Here is a 22,137-nt window from a genome sequence, read left to right on the forward strand (position 1 = left end):
AATTTTTTCGCCTTGTTTCAGCGCAGAAATGACGCCCATAGACTTGTATGGCGTTGTGCGTTTTTGACGTTTAGACTTTAATGGGCGTCGGTGTCATTTTGCCGGCGGCAAATTTTTGGCGAAACTAAACGGGTCAAATTCGCCCATCCCGATATACGAGGCACATGCGTTATGGCCCAAGGCTAGAAGTAATCACCAAAAATCCAACTTAGGTCTCCCTGAAGTTCTATGCCACTGATTACTCTACAAAGTTTCAGACACTGATTGCAAACTTTAAAGCAATAGGGACGGTAACTACCATGAAACGCTGACTTTTCTAGAGGGAAATAAGTCTTTGTTACGGGCTGAGAGAAAATGTGAGAAAGTACATCTTCCCTCCGAGCCCAGAATATTTATGAAACAGCTGCCAAACATAGATGATGCTGGAAAATAAATGAGACAAATTCGAAATTACATGGACCATAAAATAGAGCCCCGGGGACTAGAGAGTAGCAGATAGGGCAATCCGACTGTGTGAGCTCCTGAGTGAAATGAATCCTTTGTTCTCATGTTCAGGTCTCAGGATTTATTTATTTATTCCATTTTTATATCTGTATCTATAGCACTACTATAACTTAATGAAGGTGGCTTTTACAGGGTCAACATTCTGCATTGTAAGCAGAGAGATCTGGTTCTGAGTTTTAGTCCCTCAAGTATCAGGCAGACATACAAAACATTTCAAAGTTTCTCTGTGCTCTTTTTATAGCTGAAACATTAGGAGGTGAATGTATATAATGGATAAGTGTAGTCTCATTTCAATAAGGGGCGTCACTGTTTCTGTTTGCAGAAGTTTCCTGCATGCTATTGTTCTGCTTGTATCCATGTAATCCTCTCATCCCAAATCCCTCCTGTGATTTATGTAATGACAGAGACCTTCTAATCCAATGAGACATGAGGGTGACATAATAAGAGTATCTTGATGGAAGATGGAGATGCAACCAGAGGTGAGAGGACCAAAAATGTAGAATGTAAAATAAAAACTGTAGAAGGAATCTGTGGCCCATAGCAGCATCTGACACATGCACTAAATACATTAGGGGTCCCCAAGCTTTGGGGTCCTGGAATAATGTCAGGGAAACACAGGCTGTAATTCAGAAAGGTTGAGATTTGGAAAAGATGCTTATTTGCTCTATTAGAGCTCAGGTTGAAGGTCAATTATGGGGAGATCTACTTGGAACTGTGGTTTAATGACTGATCTGGAACCAAATAACCTAAATCTGGAACCTAGTTAAAAACTAAAGGGTACAAAGTTCAGAACCCCCAGGTGGGTTGAACTTGAAGTCTAACAACCTCTGAAATATATGAATAAAGTCTGTAGATGTAATTGACTATGACTTCATTCACAACTGCATGTGGGGGCGTCTGCATTCTGCATCCAGTGCCAAATTGAAAGCCTGGGTGCAGAACAATGTGCTGATGCTCCCTGAGGCATCTACGTGCCTTTCCAATTCATTAATATAGCCCTGCTGAATGTAGGCAGTGGAGGACTCTGCACTCTTTTTTTGGGGAGGCAATTCTACTATGCATAAGACAGGGTGAAAAAATAGCGGATTATGTAAGTTTTGGGCACACTGAATCCTGCCCTGCACACAGTAAACCTGTATGTTATACAATCCACCCTGCAGGTCTTGGGCTGCTGCTTAACCACAACACCCATCCATTAAAAAAAAAAAAAAAACTCTCTATGCAAAGCTGATTCTCTCTCTTTATAATGTGACATATTGACATTTTGATCACAGCTGATGGGTGTTGCACAATGTAAGCATACAGCAGACAGTTCTCATTGGCAGTACTCGTCTTCATGGAACTTCTACGTCTGGTTTCCCTAGTCTTCTACAATGACATGCATTTCCCAAGCAAAGGACAACAGTGAACAAGCAGGAGTGGTATTGCTTACTTGGGAGATAGCTCATAGTACAAGTTGATCCAGGGACTGGTCCCATTGCCATTTTGGAGTCAGGAAGGAATTTTTCCCCCTCTGAGGCAAATTGGAGAGGCTTCAGATGGGTTTTTTGCCTTCCTCTGGATCAACTGGCAGTTAGGCAGATATAATAAAAAAAAAGCTTGAACTTGATGGACGTGTGTCTTTTTTCAACCTTACTTACTATGTTACTCGCCTGTCATCCAGCAGACTCATTTGCACTGCCTGTGTGTGCATTAATAATGTCTCAAGTTGCCCTCCAAACAAAGAGACCAATACTGGACATGCTTGGGTAGAAATGTAGACCGTGAAATGGCACAAACTGTTCTGCCTAATAACTAAACCAGATTAGGCTATGGCTAGAGAAAGGAAATGTGTGCCCCTTTAAGTGAAATATTAGAGGTTCCTAATAAGTTATGAAATTATGTAGAAGCAGATCACATCATCCTCATATTTCATAGTTTGAAATACTTGAATATCTTTATAACATATACAATAAACATAACAATATTTCTATAGACAATACCATGAATGTGTCAACATGCCAGATTTATTTTGTTACCTGATTCTATTGAGTAAATCAGCTCAGCGTTTTCCCCTTTATCTCTGTCCAAAGCCGTCACTTGGATAACAGCTGAGCCCACAGCAGCCGACTCAAAAATGGAGGCTTCATACAAAGGGCTGGTGAAGTACGGACTGTGATCATTGGCGTCCTCCACTGCGATGGTCACTCGAACTAAGTTACGTCGGTAAGGAAATTCTTGGTCTTTCACCTTTAAAAAGATAAATACACTGTTAAACATTTAGCTATACATACATACCTTGCCAGAGGGTAATACTGTAGCTGGGGGTATGCCAGTGCAACAAGCATTTCCAATCAAGCATTCCAACAACTCCTTCCCATTAAGGTAAGACTCTCTATAATTCAGAAACCTGAATAGGGCTAGGTGGAAATGATTGGAGATATGGAAATTTGCTTTCTTAACTCTTATTATATTGTTATTTATCAACATCCGACTAAACTAGAATCCACAATGTGACGTTTTTTATTATTTAAAAAGCACAATTTAATCGGACAAAGTCGATAAAATCAAGCGAAAACCAGAATCATACTATTTTTTCAGATTTTTTTACCAAATCATAGATTTTTTTGGATTTTTTTCCCAAAAAGGCCTGATTTTTGCCTGAAAAGTCCAAAATAGTCGGATGTTCTGGCTAATTCTTTGTAAACTCTAATCTCTAGGTCCTTCTAACCCTATTGTACTCTGTAATCCTTATTTGTTATCCACCATTTATTCCCTGTTTGCTATAACTGCAGTAAAGCACTGCGTATCTTGACAGTGCTATATAAATAAATGATGATGATAATTCCAGTGCAGACCACAGAAACTTCAAAATAGGATAGGGACCTCTCCCATTTACTTATATTCAACCTCTTCAGGTCTGAGAGACCTGATTTTTGGATTCTGACTTTTTTCAACCTTGGGATATAATAAATCTTCGAAAAATTTGAGGGTTTTTTTTTCCACTAAAGATTTGGATTTTATAATAAAAAACCTAAAATGTTTGACATTCAGACTTTAATAAATAACCCCCTTAATGTTGAAAGCAAAATTCTCATTGGTGGTTAATGGTGAAAACACAAGATAGACAGTAAGGGAACCCCTTGCCTTACCATTACTGTGAGTATATGATGGGCCTGGGCTTCATGGTCAAGCCTCTCAGCTGTATAGAGCACGCCAGTACTGGCATCAATTCTGAACTTCTTCATGCTGACGGGATCGATGCTGCTATGGATAATATAACTTAACTTGTGGTTTTCATCCTTATCCGTGGCTTTGATGTGTAAAATTTCTGTATCTGCTAGAATGTCTTCAGAGATTACAGCATTGTAATTTGGCTGGGAAAACTCAGGACCATTATCATTGTTGTCAAGAACTTTAATAAAGACCTGAAAAGAAAATATAGACATATATGAGAAGATAACTGTGAATTCAATAAACAAAATGGAACATACAGTAAAATACTACTTTAATAACAGTGCCAGGTCCCACCCTCGTAACTGTCCCCTGAACGTGTCCACTCACTTACCTTCACTCTAAAGCATTGGTCGCAATTAAGCAGGCACAAATTTGTTCATGGCTAAAATTATGCTGGACTTTTGTAAATTCTATGTGGTAACCCGAGGACAGGTTACCAGATCAATAAAAAACATTTGACAAGATCAAGTAACCTTAGCCTAGAGAGTCTCTCAGTATAGAGCAGTGATTCCCCAACCAGTGTTGTTCAATGACCCCTTGGATGTTTCTTTTTTCTTGAAGGCAATGTCTAGTTGCATAAAAAACAAGTTTACTTCCAAACAGAGCCTCCTGTTGATGCCCAGTCCACATAGGGGCTACCAAAAAGCACATCACTTATTTTGCACCACCCAGGAACATTTTTCATGCTTGCATTGCTCCCCAACTCATTTTGTATCTGAATATTACTCATAAGAAAAAGAGGTTGGAGACCCCATTCATAGAGAGTTCTCCAGACTCTTCCTGGTTTCTTGTAAGGTGAATATTTTGTACCACCCAGGAACATTTTTCATAATTGCATTGCTCCCCAACTCTTTTTACATCTGAATATTGCTCATGAGTAAAAGAGGTTGAAGACCCCAGTCATAGAGAGTTCTCCAGACCCTTCCTGGTTTCTTGTAAGGTGAATATTTTGCACCACCCAGGAACATTTTTTCATGCTTGCATTGCTCCCCAACTATTTTTACATCTGAATATTGCTCATGAGTAAAAGAGGTTCGAGACCCCAGTCATAGAGAGTTCTCCAGACTCTACCTGGTTTCTTGTAAGGTGAATATTTTGTACCACCCAGGTACATTTTTCTTGCTTGCATTGCTACCCAACTCTTTTTACATCTGAATGTTGCTCATGGGTAAAAGAGGTTGGGGACCCTTGGTATAGAGAGTTCTCCAGACCCCTTCTGGCTTCTTGCAATGTGGCCTATGGCATGTGTTGGAAAGTTTGCGGCTGGCCAACCTAAGGGATAATGGTAGCTTAGGGAACATTAAAAGTACAAGCTGAACCAGTAACACCTTCATAAAAGTTTTGTGAAATAAATCAAAAGCACAATAAATATACTTTCAGCTCTTAAAACTCCCATTAGACAAATTATAGGGAGAAAACAAAGATAAAGTAGCCTTTTAAGTATCACATAAATTGTTTCTCTGTGTTGACAGGTAACGCTCACGCTAAGGAGGCTTGGAAGCCTGTGATTGCTAGAAAATAGGTTGGCACTTAGACTTGGTCTCCCACAGAGAGACTAAAGGCAGAGAAATAATTATCGTGGTAGAGGAGCGGCTCAGGACATCAGCGTGGAACTGGTGGGTTCCACCAGCTTCTGCTGTTTGACTTCATTAGGAATAAGTGCATGTCACTTTATATATGTGTGTATATATATATAATAATCAACTGAGTATTTCCTAAGCACAACTTCAATGTAACAAATACTTGACAACTTGATTCATAGCATTTTCCATGTCCCAGAAAAATTTGTAAAAAAAAAACAACAACTTTTCATTGAACATGTTTAAAAAGCTACAGCACATGTTATATTGGAGCATTGTGTATCGATGTCACAATGAGGAGGAATGCAACAATGGATGGTATCCAGCAAGAAAGATTAGATGGTGTTAAATGTAATCATTAGTAATCATGCTGAGCAGAAAGGAACAGAACATATTGAAAGCATGATCTCCAACTCTGAAAAACCTCGTGTTCTGATAAGTGATTACAAACAATGGCATCATTTTAACATGCGTATTTATGAGTGGGGAATAATTTCACTTTGTTTTTGTTCACCAATACATATGGTTACACGTTAATTTCCAAAGGGAGCTTTGTTTGTCTGCCATATTGTTTTCCCTTCCTCATCCCACATCCTTCTCGGTACAGCCCAATGCCTATATTCAAAGCTGCCTTTAGGTGTTGGTTCCAACAGGAGGAACTTCCAGTGCCCCACTCCCCAGTGTTAAATTTAGCAGTTATGTGTACATGATTACTGAGCACCAAGACACTTTTATATTTATAAATGTCTAAGGATGAGGCTTTCTTTATCTGCACAGCAACCTGTATGGAGCGAGATTTGAATAAGTCAATTTATTTCACTGAACCATTATGGAAAGAAAATTCCTTCTTAATTTGCTTTCCTTAAGTTTTCCTTTTAATAAGTTGGATATCATGAGACCTGATCTAATTTGGAATCCAATCCTTTCTTTTGCTTGGTCCCACAACCTCACTAATGCCTTGGCCCCACTGGAGCATTCATCTGATTTGTCATATACTGTACACCCCTTATTCACTGGCACTACTGTGTTATGTATGGGACCCACCCCATCACTTCAGATCCTTGCTTCTTACTTCCCACAGGAAGAAAGCTATTAGACAAAGAACCCCAACGTCTTCTAATCGTACAAATTAAGGGAAAGTATACCCAAGACCTCATATATTAAAAAGAAAGTATATCAAGAACACAATATAATAAAATCAGGACAAAGGCAAGTTTAGGAAGTCTCTCCAAAGCCATTTTATGTTGCCTCTAACAAGAGTCTTTAGGTTTTTCCCAAACTGTGAAACAGTTGAAAGACTGCCAGGGCTTTTTTTTTAATTCCCCCAAGCCAAAAGGCACTTGTGTTCACTAATTGCTCTACCAGAGACCTCCATTGCATTACAGGCCATTAAATCCCTAATCGGAAAATGCTCAGCATTACAGTTTGCGTGGATTTCTCTGCTCCGTTTATGCCACAATGTTATGGCTTTTCTTAGCGTTGTGAGTCGGAAGGATGCTTTCACAATTAGCTCCCCTTAGACCTGATTATTTTGCTGAGACTCTTTCCTTTTGTGAAAAGTGTTGTTTCTGAATGTAGAGCTACATATATCATTTTTTATTTTTATATTTTTGCTTTTATACGTCTTTTGCACACATTTTATCGTGTAAAGGGATTGCATCATTTCAGTTTATACTCCTTGAGCTGTTGCCCCTATTAAACTGTAATTGCATTGAATTGTTGCCACTCTAAAACTGCGCATTATAACACATTTGAACTGTTACCTCTCTATTTTATGTACTCTACTTTACTACAATGAACTTTTGCCCTTTTATTGCATATTGCAACTGTTGCCCTTTAACTATTGCATATCATATAGCCCAGTTTCCTTGAGTGTCTTATTTTTGTCCTCACTTTCCATTTGGTTTTTCCCAAATCATATTCCAACAGTTCTAAGGAGTTATGATGGGGCATATGAGTACACCTCTTAGTGCTCATTCAGGCAGCACTTCTTCCCTGGATCCTGCTGGATTAAAAGACAGGTGCAGAGCACAGTATTTTGCAAATTAGAAGAAGTGTAGTGGGATGGGAGGAGGGTAATGCATAAGTGTTCCCCCCAATAAATGAAGATAATGCTGTATTAATCAGAGTGGCCATTGAACCATCTGCTCTAAAATGGACCTGCGGTAATTTAGGGAGAGAAAAAGGCAGTGTTTTCCGACTAAACCCAATTTTTTGCACACCACCGTCCCATAGGAGCTTGACCTCTATAGTATACAACAGTTAGCAGAGCAATAGTTGAATGTAGTTATAATATGTAACATTGCAATATTTCATAGTAAGAGTGGCAGTGGTTCAAGGGAGTTCTAATAATAATTTGATAACTATTAAGCTTATCTTCTCAACAGCATCCCAGGGCACACTGAGCATGTTGCTGGAGACAACTTTGAAGGCCTAAATGATTGTTATTGGGCTGCTGACCCTCTTGATTGGTACAGATATCAAATACAACCTTTCTAGGCCTCATTCTGCTACTATAACTTCCTCCAATGGATCCAACTATTCTGATACCTTTTTTCCACAGTTTTATTGCTCTACTTGACTACTTCTAAGTAGTGATGGGCGAATTTGCGCAGTTTCACTTCGCCGGAAAATCTGTGAATTTTGCGAAACGGCCATAAATTTGCGAAACGGCGCTGGCGTCTCGTTTTTTGACGCCGGCGTCCATTTTTTCAGACACCGGCGAATTTATTCGCTGGCGGCGAATCACGCAAATTCGCTGTGAATTCGCGCCTGGCAAATAAATTCGCCTATCACTACTTCTATGTCACGTGATGATTCCTCTGTTGCCAAACATGGTGAATTGCTGCTGAAAGCGTATTCTACTTATTACATGTCAACCAGCTGCCCAGAAATAAAATTGTCACCATAATAAATGGTAAAGAGTTAGACGTTTAGCTGCAGTGCTAACTTTAATAAACACCAGAAAATAAAACCTTAGTTTTCTATTGCACATTCAGGATTAAGCTTACGATGCAGGCTGTTCCCCTTAGCCGATATATAGACACGGGCAGGTTTTTAATGAGCTTTTGAAACTGTGCCGTTGTGCTATATAATACAGCGTTTATTTTTCTCTCTGTTCCACCAAGCACAAGTCAGTCTTTGCAGAGAAAATACATTTCTACCAAGCAAGACTGTGAAGAATGCCATTCACCTTCTCTCTTGCAAAAGTAATCACTTTTCCAAACATGGCCCTGAGCGATGATATATTGAGCAAAGGTGCTGAAAAGGCATGCTTTTGCTCAAGTTCTTAAAAATTCATCACTCAGAAGGAACACTGGTATGTTTGCCCATCACACATCAGAAACCTCATGTTGCTGGAACATTCACAGGTCATGTTGAAAATGTCAAGAGCAGCCTTAGTTGGACACAGTCTCAGCTACAATTTCTCCAAAGTTAAAAATTGCTGAACGTTCTCTTGTCCTTTGTTTTATTACATTCAAGTTCTCTAATCGTGTGAATTTAGCACAGGAATAAAGAATGGATGCGGACGGCCAAGGAGCAGCACAGAACTGTCGACTTTAATCTTCAAAAACAGATTTTCTTATGAAGTTAAAGATAAAATCAGCCAAACCAAATTGCTCCAATTTTACATTACGAGAAGGGAAAACAACGGCTCAATAACAAAGGCAGCAGTCATATTTTTTCCAGGCCAAGTCAGCTTGTTTAAATATGTTGTGTAACCGCCGATATTATCATTTTCTTTCCTACTGAAGGCATCTGATATGTCTAAAAATTCAACCTACCATAGAATTCTGCAACATTACTAAGCTCTGAATGCTAAATAGAAACGAGAAAGTAAGATGTAATTAGTGATGGTCAAATTTGAGCCGTTTTGCTTCGCCGAAAAATTTGCGAATTTCGCGCAAAATTCGTGAAACGTCTAAAAATTTTGCGAAACTGCGTTTTTTGCCGCAAATTTTTGCGAGCGCTTCGCAAATTTATTCGCTGGCGGCGAATCGCGCAAATTTGCCACGAATTTGCGCCTGGCGAATAAATTCGCCCATCACTAGATGTAATAATTTGTAGTATGTATGACTAAGGTACGCAAAAATTAACCGTAAACACTTTATTAATGGCCTTAATCCTACCTTGTTTTTTCGTGACAGACAATACAAAATGAGCTTATTGGTATGCAGGAAACACCCATGTCCTGTTTATACATATAAAAGTTAAATGCCACAAATAAATTTTGTTAGAAACATTCCATTTAGAATCTGATGAGACTTTTTGAAACCACCTGCTTCACTGCTAATTCAAAATTTTAATTGGAATGGCTCTTTGAGTTTCCATTAAAAGCTTTGTATGACACCTGATGACAATTGAAAAAAGAAACCTGAAAGATAAATTTTCTAAATTATAAACTAATTGATAGAATACGGAAGATGAAACACCTGCCTAGTGTTATAACTCACAACTTCTGTAGGTGAAATAAGAGATTAAAAGAGATATTAACCCTCCCAAAATGTTCCCATTCCCTATGTATTCATAAATAAGTCCACTGTTAAGTGCTAATAGTAATTATTGTTAACTGAGTATTCATCCTTTCAACACTTTTCTCCCAAACTTTAATTGTGATCAGGATATCATTTCCTTTAAGATCATGGATGCAAGGCCTGGGAACCTGCAAGATATATCTAGAAAAAGTGTAAACTGTTTCAGTTTTACGTTACTGAATTGGCTCAGACTACAAAAATGCAAAAAGAACCAAAGACAGATATGTATTAATGTCATTACCTGAGTGCTTGCAATATTTGTTCCATCGGTGACCTCTATGGTCATGTTATACGTGGATCGAAGTTCAGCATCGAGAGGCTTTGCAATGACAATGGTGCCTACTCCTTTTTCAATGTCAAAGATGCTGTCTGTATTTCCACCTACCATAAAGAACAACAAGATGAGTTCATGACATGATTAATTCCTTGACTATCTGGATCATTGCCACTCTATCATTTTAGACATTTCTTTCGTTTAGATATAACCTGGTGGAAACTAATACATGTAAGTAATTCTGGGTCTGATCCATGCGAGGAAATAGAAATGAAGAGAACGCTAAAACAAAAATGAAGGAGGCTTCATGCAGACAGTGATGGTATTGTAGATGGTGATACCTTAATCTTTTTTAATAAACAGTTAAGACCACCTGTAACACAATAACCTTATTAATGACAACATGGCATGTTGGCTACAGAATTCTTTCTTTCAAGGAAAAATACAACCTACTGAAACATACATAATTATTTTCTTAGCCTAGAAAAGTTTCAAGTGTTTGGAACCCTTGTATGCAAATGACAAACCACAATGGAAAACCTTCAGTGGTGATAAAAAGCAAAGTAAAGCTCCCAAAGTGTTCGTAAATAGAGACAGACACACATATGGGTGTAGGCATTAGTATTTCACAGTGAATGCAATTGGGTAAATAACCCATAGTTCTAGTTGGCACACAGTGGGGCCAAATGATCAGATGTCCATTTGGCAAGCAACCAATAGCAGAAACATTCCAAAACATGAAATGAAATGCAGTAGAAAGAGTCACTTTTATGGTGCCATCCACCCAGACACTCCAGATTCACAAGTAGAAAGGGTATGCAAGCCCTAAATATGGTGTGTGACCAATAAATAATGACTTTGTTGAATGTTGTCCTCTTTGCTCTTTCTACATTTTCTTGAGAAACTGGGTAGGCTAGATGAAGGCCACCATAAGAAGAAAAACTCAAAAATTGTGCGACAGATGGGAACCAATGATTAGCTGTCGTTTTGGTAGAGAACTGACTGCAGTGACCATGCCAAAATATAAAATGGAAAGTAGTAGAAAAAGCCAAAGGGCATGTTAAGTCTGAAACATGTTGACTGAGCTATATGAATCTCTTACTTAAAAGTCTTATTGGGTTGATCTTGATTTTTATGAGTTTGCTAAGCAATTTAATCCATCTATTAGGGAGGAGTTTTAATAGGGACTTCAAACTGTTGCTGAGCTGGCATCCAAAGGAAGCTTTCAGAAACTGAGCCACAGGTTGATCAAGTCTGAATTCATCAATTTATCCTTATTGAACAAGCAGGTTCCTGTATTTAATGGGCCTATATTGTAAGACGTCAATTTGAAATATGATGAAGTCATTGTTATTTAGTTGAAGGGCATAGCCATAAATCACACCACGGTTATATTTCAGCGTTCCCGTAAAGTTAATCAAAGCGCAAATAATCTGTCTCTATAAAATATAATTCTTTTTTTATCCCCTAAAATCCCAAAACATGCAGATCTCTCATCTGTCATGTGCAAGATGTTCATAACTGTAAATTGAGCACATAATTGTCCTTGACATTTAATTTACGATGCAGAGATAACACGGTAGATGTTAGATTAAGCGATTTTTATGTTTTATGCTAAAAATTAAAATGACATGGCACTGCCCAATTAACGTTTTAATTGATTTGGCTGGGAAATGTTGCAAAGTCAAAAAACAAAACTGACTGTAAAATCGTTTGAAGAACGAAGTTGCAAGGAAAGACTTTAATTGAAAGCCTTGGGAGAGTATCGTATTTTTCAAAGAATACTTTGTTCTGTTAATTACAAGAAAAATAAAATAAACCTTAAAATTTCACTGGCTTGGCTCCAGATTATAAGCACAAGTGAAAGGTATAGGCAGTTTTAGAGGAAGCTAAATTGCATATATTTTAGAACTCCGTTAGCAAGTTAAATAGAATTTTGAAGGTGTTTTTTTGTTCTGCAACGGCCTAGCCAAAGCAAAGTATTTCAACTACTTCAAACAGAGGGCGGAATGGTCACACAAAAAAAGCAGTTATATAAATTATGGTTAAAAAAATTGCTTCTTGCTAGCTTTCTAATTCAAAAAAATTCTTCATCAAAAGCTTCTGATACAACATTCTGTATTAATAGCTTATGTTCCCATATTCTTTGGTTACAGCATTTGATCATGATTCAGCAGGGCTCCCAGAGCTGCCACCAGTGTCTTTGGAGACATTTGCTAAAGGAAGCTTTAATTTTTGTTGCCGTAAAGAAGTGGTGGAGGTTTGGATGAGATATTGATTACTATGCAAATGCAGTGGATCTTACTGTGGTGAGACTAGGCAATAAGACAACTTACTCTACTAAAATCTTGACTTTAAGCTACACAACAAGTCCCAATCCCAAACTCTGAGTTGAAATGAGGTTGCCTTTAGATAACATCATAATTAAGTAACCCAAGCCTTAATCCAGAGGCTACCACTTCAGAGGCCACCCATGGTTAATGGGATGTAATATTTCAATTATATGGGTAGACTTTTGGGTAGACTGGGAAAAAAAAGACGCTGAGAGGTAGTAGTAGAACTACATTAAAGGACAGTGTAGCCAAATAGCAGGGGATTTTATTACCCATGAAGAGGACCACCGCACCCGAGGCCTCCCCTTCAGACTAGAGGAAAAAAACTTTAGTTTGAAGCAGCAAGCAAGAGAATTGTGAGCGCACTCGAGAGTCGCCGGTATAATCGCAGGGACATTTGCAAATGACAATGCTGCATTTCAGAGGTATATATATATATATATATATATATATATATATATATATATATATATATATATATATATATATATATATATATATAGCAAGCAGAATGGAACGCACTCACATAATAACAAAAAAACCTGGGTGCTAGTCCAGAAATAAAAAATAGAAAATGCAATAGTTGCATTTTCTATATATAGAGAGAGAGAGAGAGAGAGAGAGAGAGAGAGAGAGAGAGAGAGAGAGAGAGAGAGAGAGAGAGAGAGAGAGAGAGAGAGAGAGGTTTCCATTTCCATACAACAGATCCCATATCTGTACTAGATGTTACCTTAGTGCCAGTTTATGGATTAAAATGCTCAGTACAGCAGCCAGATAGTGATAATTTGAAACCAAACAAATTTAGCCTTTTATGCATTTGCCCTGCAGTCCTCACATAATATGAATTTTGAACAAGATTTGATTATTAGTAAGTAAAATACAGATGTCGGTTTAGCATTTTAAGGAAAATAATATCAAGCAGCTCATGAACAATGAGGTAAGAATAACACAGGGTGTAAAAATATGAAAAAACAGTAATCCCAAAATACATAAGTGGAAATGAAATGCATGTGCATAATTGGCTAGCTATTTATTGGAAGGAAAATGTGCTTTCCAGTACTCAGTGTGATATATTTCTAAAAAAGATGATGAAGTTATCCCGTAAGATCATGCAAAGCAGGCAGAGCAATGTGGCTGTGACTGAATGAAATCAGTTTTGCACCGCTAATACCTTCTGTTGAGCAGTTGTGCCCACAAGCTGTCTGCAGAATAAAGAACATCTCCCGCGCATGCTTGCCACCTTGGCATATAGGAAAGGCAGAAAATCCAAGGAGAGAGAGAGAAACGTGAGTGTAACAGACAGGTAAGTACACAGATATATCAGGTTGGAAATATAACATCAGCAGAAGAAGATTAGCAATATTAGTAGAAGCGTAGCATGCTACTTTAGCGAAGGACAATATTAAGTTAGTATATCTACTAAGCAGCCCAGCACATTGCTCTGAGCAACAGTTCCCAGCATCCCTAGCCATGCCTGTCCTAAGTCCAGTGATTACTGTAAAATATGCTATTGACCTGAAATCCATACCACTCCAAAAATAGCTTATGGCTGGTTTTAAGTAAGGACCAATAGAGCCCTTCTAAACCCTTAGCCACAGAGCTCCTTAGGTAGGAAAAACATAGATAAAAGTACAAAAGTGTACAATATCGTGTAATAACTGACAATTTTAGGAAATTCATCATAAATGTTCAACCTGAAGATCTTGATCTATTGTTGACTGCAACTGTTAGACATTGGTGGGATGTTCAGGGTTGGAGGGTTGGCCATTGCTGATTTATGTTACTGCCCAAGGGACGAAGCTTTTCAATATTGCTACATTCCTTATTATTTCTAAATCAAACCTTGGCTTTAAGCTGGCCATTCCTGCAGAATTATTGGAAACCCATGAATGGGCATAAGAGCCACTGTTCAACTGTAAGGAACTACTACTCATTAGCATGAAGATTACAAAGTTCAGAATATGATTGTTCTGAGGAAATATTGGTTAGCAGACTGATTGTGCATGCATAGTCAACAACAGAGACCCAGTCTACAACATTATCCTTTGCCCTGGCTCTATTGTTAGTGCGACCAAAATGTTCAACTTGCCTGACTCAGAAAAACATCCATTTGATGCTCCTGACGTTTCTTGGACACTCTCAACCCAAAACCCAAACATGTCTTTATATCTAATGATAATATCTGTATATGCATGGTCAGCTTAAGTCTCATTCAGATAAACCTAACCACACCCACTATCCACCAGCTTCCATGACCCTGCCTTTTTCAGGTCAGGATTTAAGAGTGCCCTGAGAAAATTGGAGCATTCAGACTATATGTAAGCATTTAGACCACAAATCTAGGTTGTCCTTATACTGTATAACTCTTTTGAATTCTGTAAAATAAAAGTCCCTTTTCTCCTAAACAAATTTAAAAAAAATACAGTCTTACCTTCTACATCAAACCAGAGGGGTATGTTTGAAGGCTGCACAGTGACCACGCCCACAATTTCAGTGACCTTGTCACTTTCCATAATAGTGAAGTTGTAGAATGGCTCATCAAAGGTTAGCGGGATAGGTGACGGTGGTGGTTTCTTAATCCATTCGATGTGTAGTCGGGCAGTAGATGATTTTTGGGGGCGCCCATTATCTATGGCTTTTATCTGCATTGATAGGGGAACAGTACAAAAACATAAACCACTCTTCTTTTCTTCTTTATTTTAGGAACATGCAGTGTCAACAATTAAATATAAAATGTGTTCTCTAACACAAGGTATTATGGCCTACAAGCCCTTCCAGCAGCTGCTGCACTTGTTGTCTCTTTTGTTACATTAATGGGCATTGTCTTCTTCTTCAATGCATTTATCTTTATCAACATGATTGATGTTCTTGTTGATGATCATCAACCCTACTAACTGCTGAATTTTTGAAGATCATTTCATCTTGTTTTTGAATGTTCTTATCCATTTTGAGATACATTCTGAGTGACCCTATCCATTCTGAGATGCACAAAGACAATATGCCGTGACTTAAATATTACAGATGTTGTTCTGTCTTTTGGATAAACAGATCAATATTATTTGACATGTTTTCCGGCTCCAATCTACCGTTATCTGCCAACTGATGTTTTTACCAGTACATCAGCAGAAGAGGTACTGTTTTCGAATGCTAATAAATGGAATAGGGGATGAGGGATATAGCAATTAAGAAACTAAGTGTAAAATTAACAACAAAACATAATAAACAAGGGAAGCGGGTTGGGGCAGAAATATGCAAAAAGTAATTTTACAAGATTGGTAGGAAGGAACATTTTAATATATAAGAATAGTAAACTAAGGGTTGGCAGCAGGAAAAAATAATAAACATATTCAATACAAAAACAGGATATGAGGTGGTTATATTGATGATACTAATTAAGTTTCACATCCTCGTGAGGCTGCATTGGGTTTTGGTTGGATAAATTTAAAAAAAATGGTTTTTAGTTTAACTTGTTTAATGAACAGAAATTAATTATAAAAGAGTTCTTACTGTTAGAATGTCATAACTTCCTGCAGCAAACTGCTTTCTGGAAGATACCAAGCCAGTTTTAGGGTCAATAAAAAACTTCCCATCCTCGTTCCCGTCAATGATACTGTAGGAGATCTCAGCATTGGGGCCTTCGTCCTTGTCAAAGGCAAAGGCTCTATAAATGGGCTCCCCTCTTTTTTTACGGTCTCTTTCAGGCAGCTTGATCTGATAGACTTTCTCCGGAAACTGAGGCTTGTTATCATTCTCATCCAAGACTTCGATTACCAGCCACACGGTTGACTGTTTAGAGGAAGGACCCCCATCGCTGACTGTTACCTGTAGGCAAAAACATATCCAAATCTGGATTTGAGTAATAAATTCACACATAGTCATAAGGTTTATGGCTGAGGGGAAGGGGTTTTTATTTAGGATGATGAGTTTCAATCAGTCAAACTAATTTCTAAGTAAAAAAATATTTTTTTTTATAATAAAGAAAAAAATACGAAGACCGACTATATAGGTACTAAGATACCAACTGCAACGCTGAACGTGAATTCAGCAGCCACTGCTTGTGGAAAAAGGATCAATTACTTTCCAACGGCACTAATTAAAGCTTACTCATTCTTCCTACATTTACATATGTTGATTTCAAATATATTTATTTGCTTCCCTAAAATGATCCATAATGTACAAGGAAGGGGGTGTGTGTGCTTGAAAAAAGGTTTGCATTTTGCATGAGACTTATTATTTTGCATACATATTCACCAACAACAACTTGCAATTAGTCCTTATATTTAGAAGCAGGGAGTGAATGCATTTAGCTAAATGCTGATTAAGATAAATGTTTGCTTATGGAGAAATGGAATACGTGAATCAGAATGGGATTTTATTTATGAAACCTCACAATTTCATTTGTGATTGTATGATTTGGTGTCAAATTATTTACCAGTCACCCCTACCCCCCCTACAGATGGAGCCAACTGTACGATTCAAAGGATATCATCCATCGATCGAACGTTTTTTCTTCGACTTCAAAAAATGCTCTAGAAGGTCCCCATAGGCTAACATAGCACTTCGGCTGGTTTAATTTGGCGAAGTATTGAAGTCAAAGTTTTTTAAAGAGACAGTACTTCGATTATCGAATGGTCGAATAATCTAAGTATTTTTACTTTGAATCGAATTCAAAGTTGTAGTAGCCTATTCGATGGTCGAAGTATCCAAATAAATTACTTTGAATTTCGAATTTTTTTACCCTCAAATTCACTTTGACCCTTGATAAATCTGCCCCTAGGTCTGCCTAGTCACTGCTTTTGGTCCCCATCAGCATTTTCCAAACCTCTTTGATGAGGGAGCCCAACCTTTTTACCCTTGAGCCAAAATCATATATAAATTCAAATTCAAAGAGTTGGGGAGCAACACAAGCATGAAAAATGCTCCTGTGGTGCCAAGTAATGCTTTGACTGGCTATTTAGTAGCCCCTGCGTGAACTGGAAGTCAACAGGAGGCTCTGTTTGGCAGTACACCTGTTTTTTATTTAACCAAAACTTGCCTCCAAGCCAGGAATTCAAAAATAAGCACCTGCTTTGAGGCCACTGGAAGCAACATCCAAGTGGTTGGTGAGCAACATGTTGTTCATGAGCCACTGGTTGGGGATCACTGGTCTTTGATTAATGGCACATGCATTGGTTTCTCTGCTGGTGTTTAATTGCCTTTAGCCTAAAATTTCTTACTCTGTTCTGAGTCTCTCTGACTCTCTTTTGAGTCTCATTGAACTTGGCCTTCTCTGACTACATACAGGTATCTTGCCTGATGATAGGGCCTGGGTGCTCCGAAAGCTTGCAATTTTTACTTATTCAGTTAGCCAATAAAAGGCATCAACATTTTCTGCATTTTTTCAACGACACGGTACAACATCTTAAAACTACATACTGTACAGTATATCATTCTCACTTGTCACTTGAATGTATTTGATTATGAACACATTTCTTTTCCACTGGCCTTGAATTAACACCCGTCGAGGAGCTGTTTTCTCCAGGGCTCCCTTTCCATGTTGCACAACTAACTCGCACCTAAGGATTCGGCACATACAGATTTGAAACTTCTGCTTGATTTTCCCACTTGAGCCCATGCACCGATATGTCTCACATTTATTGCACTTAAAGACTCCCGTTATAGTGCTAGAATTCTGGGAACAGCAATGCATTGTTGGATAGAGAATAACAGGAAAAAAAACACAGACATGTGCATCTTTGCATATAACAGTTGTATATGAGCCATCTTTCCCTTCAAAAACATTGTATTAGAAATATTTTATTTCTTCATCAGACCGTTTGCAAAATATCCGAAGAAGCAGAGCTGAGGTATCATGCCAGTTTCCTGCACTGTTGGTTCAGGTCATTCTGATTACAATACTCTTCTCGCTGTGCATTTTATCTGCTCCACAGGTTAGCCGGCACAAAAGCCCACCCACCGCCCAATCCATTTCAGAACCTCATCACCAAAGCACAATTCCAAATCAAATCATCCCCCCCACTGCAATGTACCAAAATACCAAAAGAAGTCACTGCTGCTATAATCTCCGACCAAAACCAAAGATAAGAAAATTACACGAAACAAGTTATCCGGTTCATCACCTTTATTTAATATGAGATCAGATTTTTATTTTGTGTTGCCGTAATACACAGTAAATTATTAAACCGCTTATAAATGTTTTAGCGCAGGGATGGCTCCATGGCTACTGCTAATAAACGGCGTGAAATGATTGCAAGGAGACGAGGGAATACATTACAATTGGAAATATAAAGGATATCAGTTAATATTAAGTGCGGATAACTCTAAAACAATAGCAGCGGTGGATGAGTAGGATAACAAAACCCCTAGGCTGTACCTTTTAATTAACTGTCAATCTTCCTTCTGTTCTTCTGTGTATCACACTACCTGGGAGTTGTTCTCACATTCAGAAGACTTGTTTTGCTTTTTAGAATTGATGAAGTGATGCATAAGTGGAAGGGCCGACATTGGAAACCCACTTTTTAGTGCTCAGCACTTGCACCACCAGGCTACCTGCTCTTTGCATGGATCATTTGCTGAAATTCACAGCGAATACGTGCCAGGTGAATTTGTTCTCCCATCACTACTCAGAGAACCTCGTTGTCATTTCCCACAATCCTTAAGCTTAGTTTCTCAACAGCAGCCCAGAGCACACTGAGCATGTGCAGTGCCACTGACACACAAAAGATGGCCTGAGAAGATCCAAGATGGGGAGCAGCTTGGGACAACTTTGAAGGCCTGCATCATTATTGTTATAGGGCTGCTGAACCTCTGGGCTGGTAAGTACAGTATATAACAAAAAGCATTTAGAGCTAGATTATTATTTTAAGAGTTTTCTTCTCATTTAAACTGTATTTATTTCTATAAAACCATTCATAAGGCCCCCATACACGGGCGATAAAAGCTGCCGACAGACCGAGTCAGCAGTTTATTGGCCCTTGTGTTGGGCCATCCAACGGGCTTCCCCGATCGATATCTGGGCGAAAGTCAGCCAGATCTCGATTAATCTCCTAATTAACCCTCGATATTCGACTGGGGAATGAAAATCCTTGGACTTCGAATAGCGAAGTCGAAGGATTTTGCGCGATTCGAAGGATTTTAATCCAACGATCGAAGGATTATCCTTCAACCAAAAAAAGTTAGGCAAGCCTATGGGGACCTTCCCCATAGGCTAACATTGGGTTCGGTAGCTTTTAGGTGGTGAACTAGGGGGTCGAAGTTTTTTCTTAAAGAGACAGTACTTCGACTATCGAATGGTCGAATAGTCGAACGATTTTTAGTTCGAATCCTTCGATTCGAAGTCAAAGTCGTAGTCGAAGGTCGAAGTAGCCCATTCGATGGTCGAAGTAGCCAAAAAAACACTTCGAAATTCGAAGTTTTTTAACTTCGAATCTTTCACTCGAAGTTAATGAATTGGCCCCTACGTGTATGGCCACCTTAACTGATTATAACAAGACCACTGCATTCCAAAGCAACCAGGCATTTAAATTAAGCAAGCATTCCTAATTTGTCCTGTGGAGGTCACTGTTTCACTGCAGTCTATGGTTGCTTAGAGGAGGAACAGAATTGAACAGCAACAGAATACTAAATTTTCCCTTTAAGCAATCGAAAGGGTTATCTGAATACGTCAAATTCAATGAAGCGTCTTTATTTTGAGTTTTACGCAGGATTCCAGGCAGCGGAGCTTCTGTACGAGAGGTTGAAACCTTTCCCATGATTAGGTTGAGATGGCTGGGGAAATGAATATTCATCATATCATATTCATCCTTAGGACTATTCCTCCAGATAACAGGGAACTAATGGAAGGAAGAAAATAAATGGCAGTCTGTTTTATCAACGTATATCAGTTATGGCAAGTGCGACACTGGCAGGCGCTTTCCCCTGCGTTTAATAATACGATTAAATTAATTCAATTGGTTTGTCTGTTAAACATCAGCGGCGGCGGAGCAAAGAAATTGGCTCGGTGCTGCTTTCATTCAAGCCTTAGACCATATGGCCTACCTGTTGAGTGAGAATCTGTTAATCATTAGAGAAAGTCTTTAACAAACCGAGGGAGGCGGTAAATATAATTAGGAATTGCATCACTGTGTAGGTAATTAATTGGACGGTACAATATTAGCAGTGGGGAGAGATCACAGGTGTTTCTTTTTTTTCTTTGCTTTTATCAAGTTATTGTGCCAAAATACTTTCATTCTTTGGCATTACCTTTGGATTCATGAAAGGCTGAATGTATAACTATGATTAGTTTAGCTTTACTGTCCCAGGATTCCATGCAGGTGATACACTTGCCTTGACAAGTACCGCTGCCATACTGATAGCCTTCATGTTATATTATGATCCCTTTAAAGGAGAACTAAAGCTTAACTAAAGAAGTAGCTAGAAATGTTGTACATTATGTTTTGGGCTTTTGTATCATCCCAAATATAATCCACAGCCCTTTAGCAGTAAAGATCTGTGTCTCCAAAGATGCCCCAGTAGCTCCCCATCTTCTTTTCTGCTGATTCACTGCACATGCTCTGTGCTGCTGTCACTTACAGAACTAAGGGACAGATGCACAATATATAAAAGGTATGGGATCCGTTATCCAGAAACCTGTTAACCAGAAAGCTCAGAATTACGGAAAGGCCGTAGACTCCATTTTATCTAAATTATCCAAATTTTTGAAAATGGTTTTCTTTTCTCTGTAATAATAAAACAGTACATTGTACTTGATCCAAACTAAGATACAGGTATGGGACCTGTTATCCAGAAACCTGTTAACCAGAAAGCTCAGAATTACGGAAAGGCCGTAGACTCCATTTTATCTAAATTATCCGAATTTTTGAAAATGGTTTTCTTTTCTCTGTAATAATAAAACAGTACATTGTACTTGATCCAAACTAAGATACAGGTATGGGACCTGTTATCCAGAATGCTCAGGATCTGGTGTATTCCCAGAATGGATCTTTCTGTAATTTGGATCTTCATACTTTAAGTCTACTAGAAAATCATGTAAACATTAAATAAACCCAATAGGCTGGTTTTGACTCCAATAAGAATTAATTATATCTTAGTGTGATCAAGTACAAGCTACTGTTTTATTATTAAATCCTAATTTGTATATGCAAATTAGGGGTGGGGAGGGAAAGTGTGACTTTTTGTCACAAAACAAGGAAGTAAAAAATGTTTTCCCCTTTCCACCCCTCATTTGCATATACAAATTAGGCTTCGGATTTGGTTTGGTAACCGATTCGGGGGTTCAGCCGAATCCAAACTGGTGGATTTGGTGCATCCCTAGGTAGAAAACAACCCAGTACAATTAGCATCAGAATGTAATAATCAGCCTTGTAGCATCAGCTTATATTACCTCATTGTCTGCTTCAGGATTTGCAACGACCACTAAGCTTAGCTTCTCAACGGCTGCTCAAAGTCCACTGAGCATGTGCGAGTCACTGACACTCCTAACAAAATCAAAGATGGGAAACTCCTTTGAAGGCAATTTTGAAGGCCTGGATCATTATTACTATAGAGATGATGAACCTTTAGGCTGGTTCAATAAGTTCAGCATATACACTATGGCATTTCAAGCCATATTCATTTTCAGGGTTAAAATTTCCTTTAACAGAAGCTGACAGGGGTATGGACTAGTTGCCCTATGGCAGGGTTGGACATTACTGCAG

The 22,137-nt window shown here is 38.5% G+C and overlaps 1 protein-coding gene across 5 annotated transcripts in view; it reads right to left on the reverse strand.

The window, feature by feature from the left end:
- The window catches only part of fat3.S (FAT atypical cadherin 3 S homeolog), a 304,473-nt gene that overhangs the window by 87,273 nt on the left and 195,063 nt on the right, over positions 1-22,137 (reverse strand). For 3 of the 5 annotated variants that reach the window (XM_041584587.1, XM_041584586.1, XM_041584585.1), the window contains exons 5-10: positions 15,950-16,264; positions 14,874-15,084; positions 13,614-13,682; positions 10,077-10,216; positions 3,636-3,911; positions 2,523-2,733 (exon numbers count right to left, since the gene is read on the reverse strand). In XM_041584587.1, coding sequence (XP_041440521.1) covers positions 2,523-2,733; positions 3,636-3,911; positions 10,077-10,216; positions 13,614-13,682; positions 14,874-15,084; positions 15,950-16,264 — 1,222 coding nt within the window. The remainder of the gene's footprint in view (positions 1-2,522; positions 2,734-3,635; positions 3,912-10,076; positions 10,217-13,613; positions 13,683-14,873; positions 15,085-15,949; positions 16,265-22,137) is intronic. The other 2 variants (XM_018250358.2, XM_018250357.2) reach the window with 1 other exon arrangement.

This window comes from Xenopus laevis, chromosome 2S, assembly GCF_017654675.1.
Source record: "Xenopus laevis strain J_2021 chromosome 2S, Xenopus_laevis_v10.1, whole genome shotgun sequence".
Taxonomy (NCBI): Eukaryota; Metazoa; Chordata; class Amphibia; order Anura; family Pipidae; genus Xenopus; species Xenopus laevis.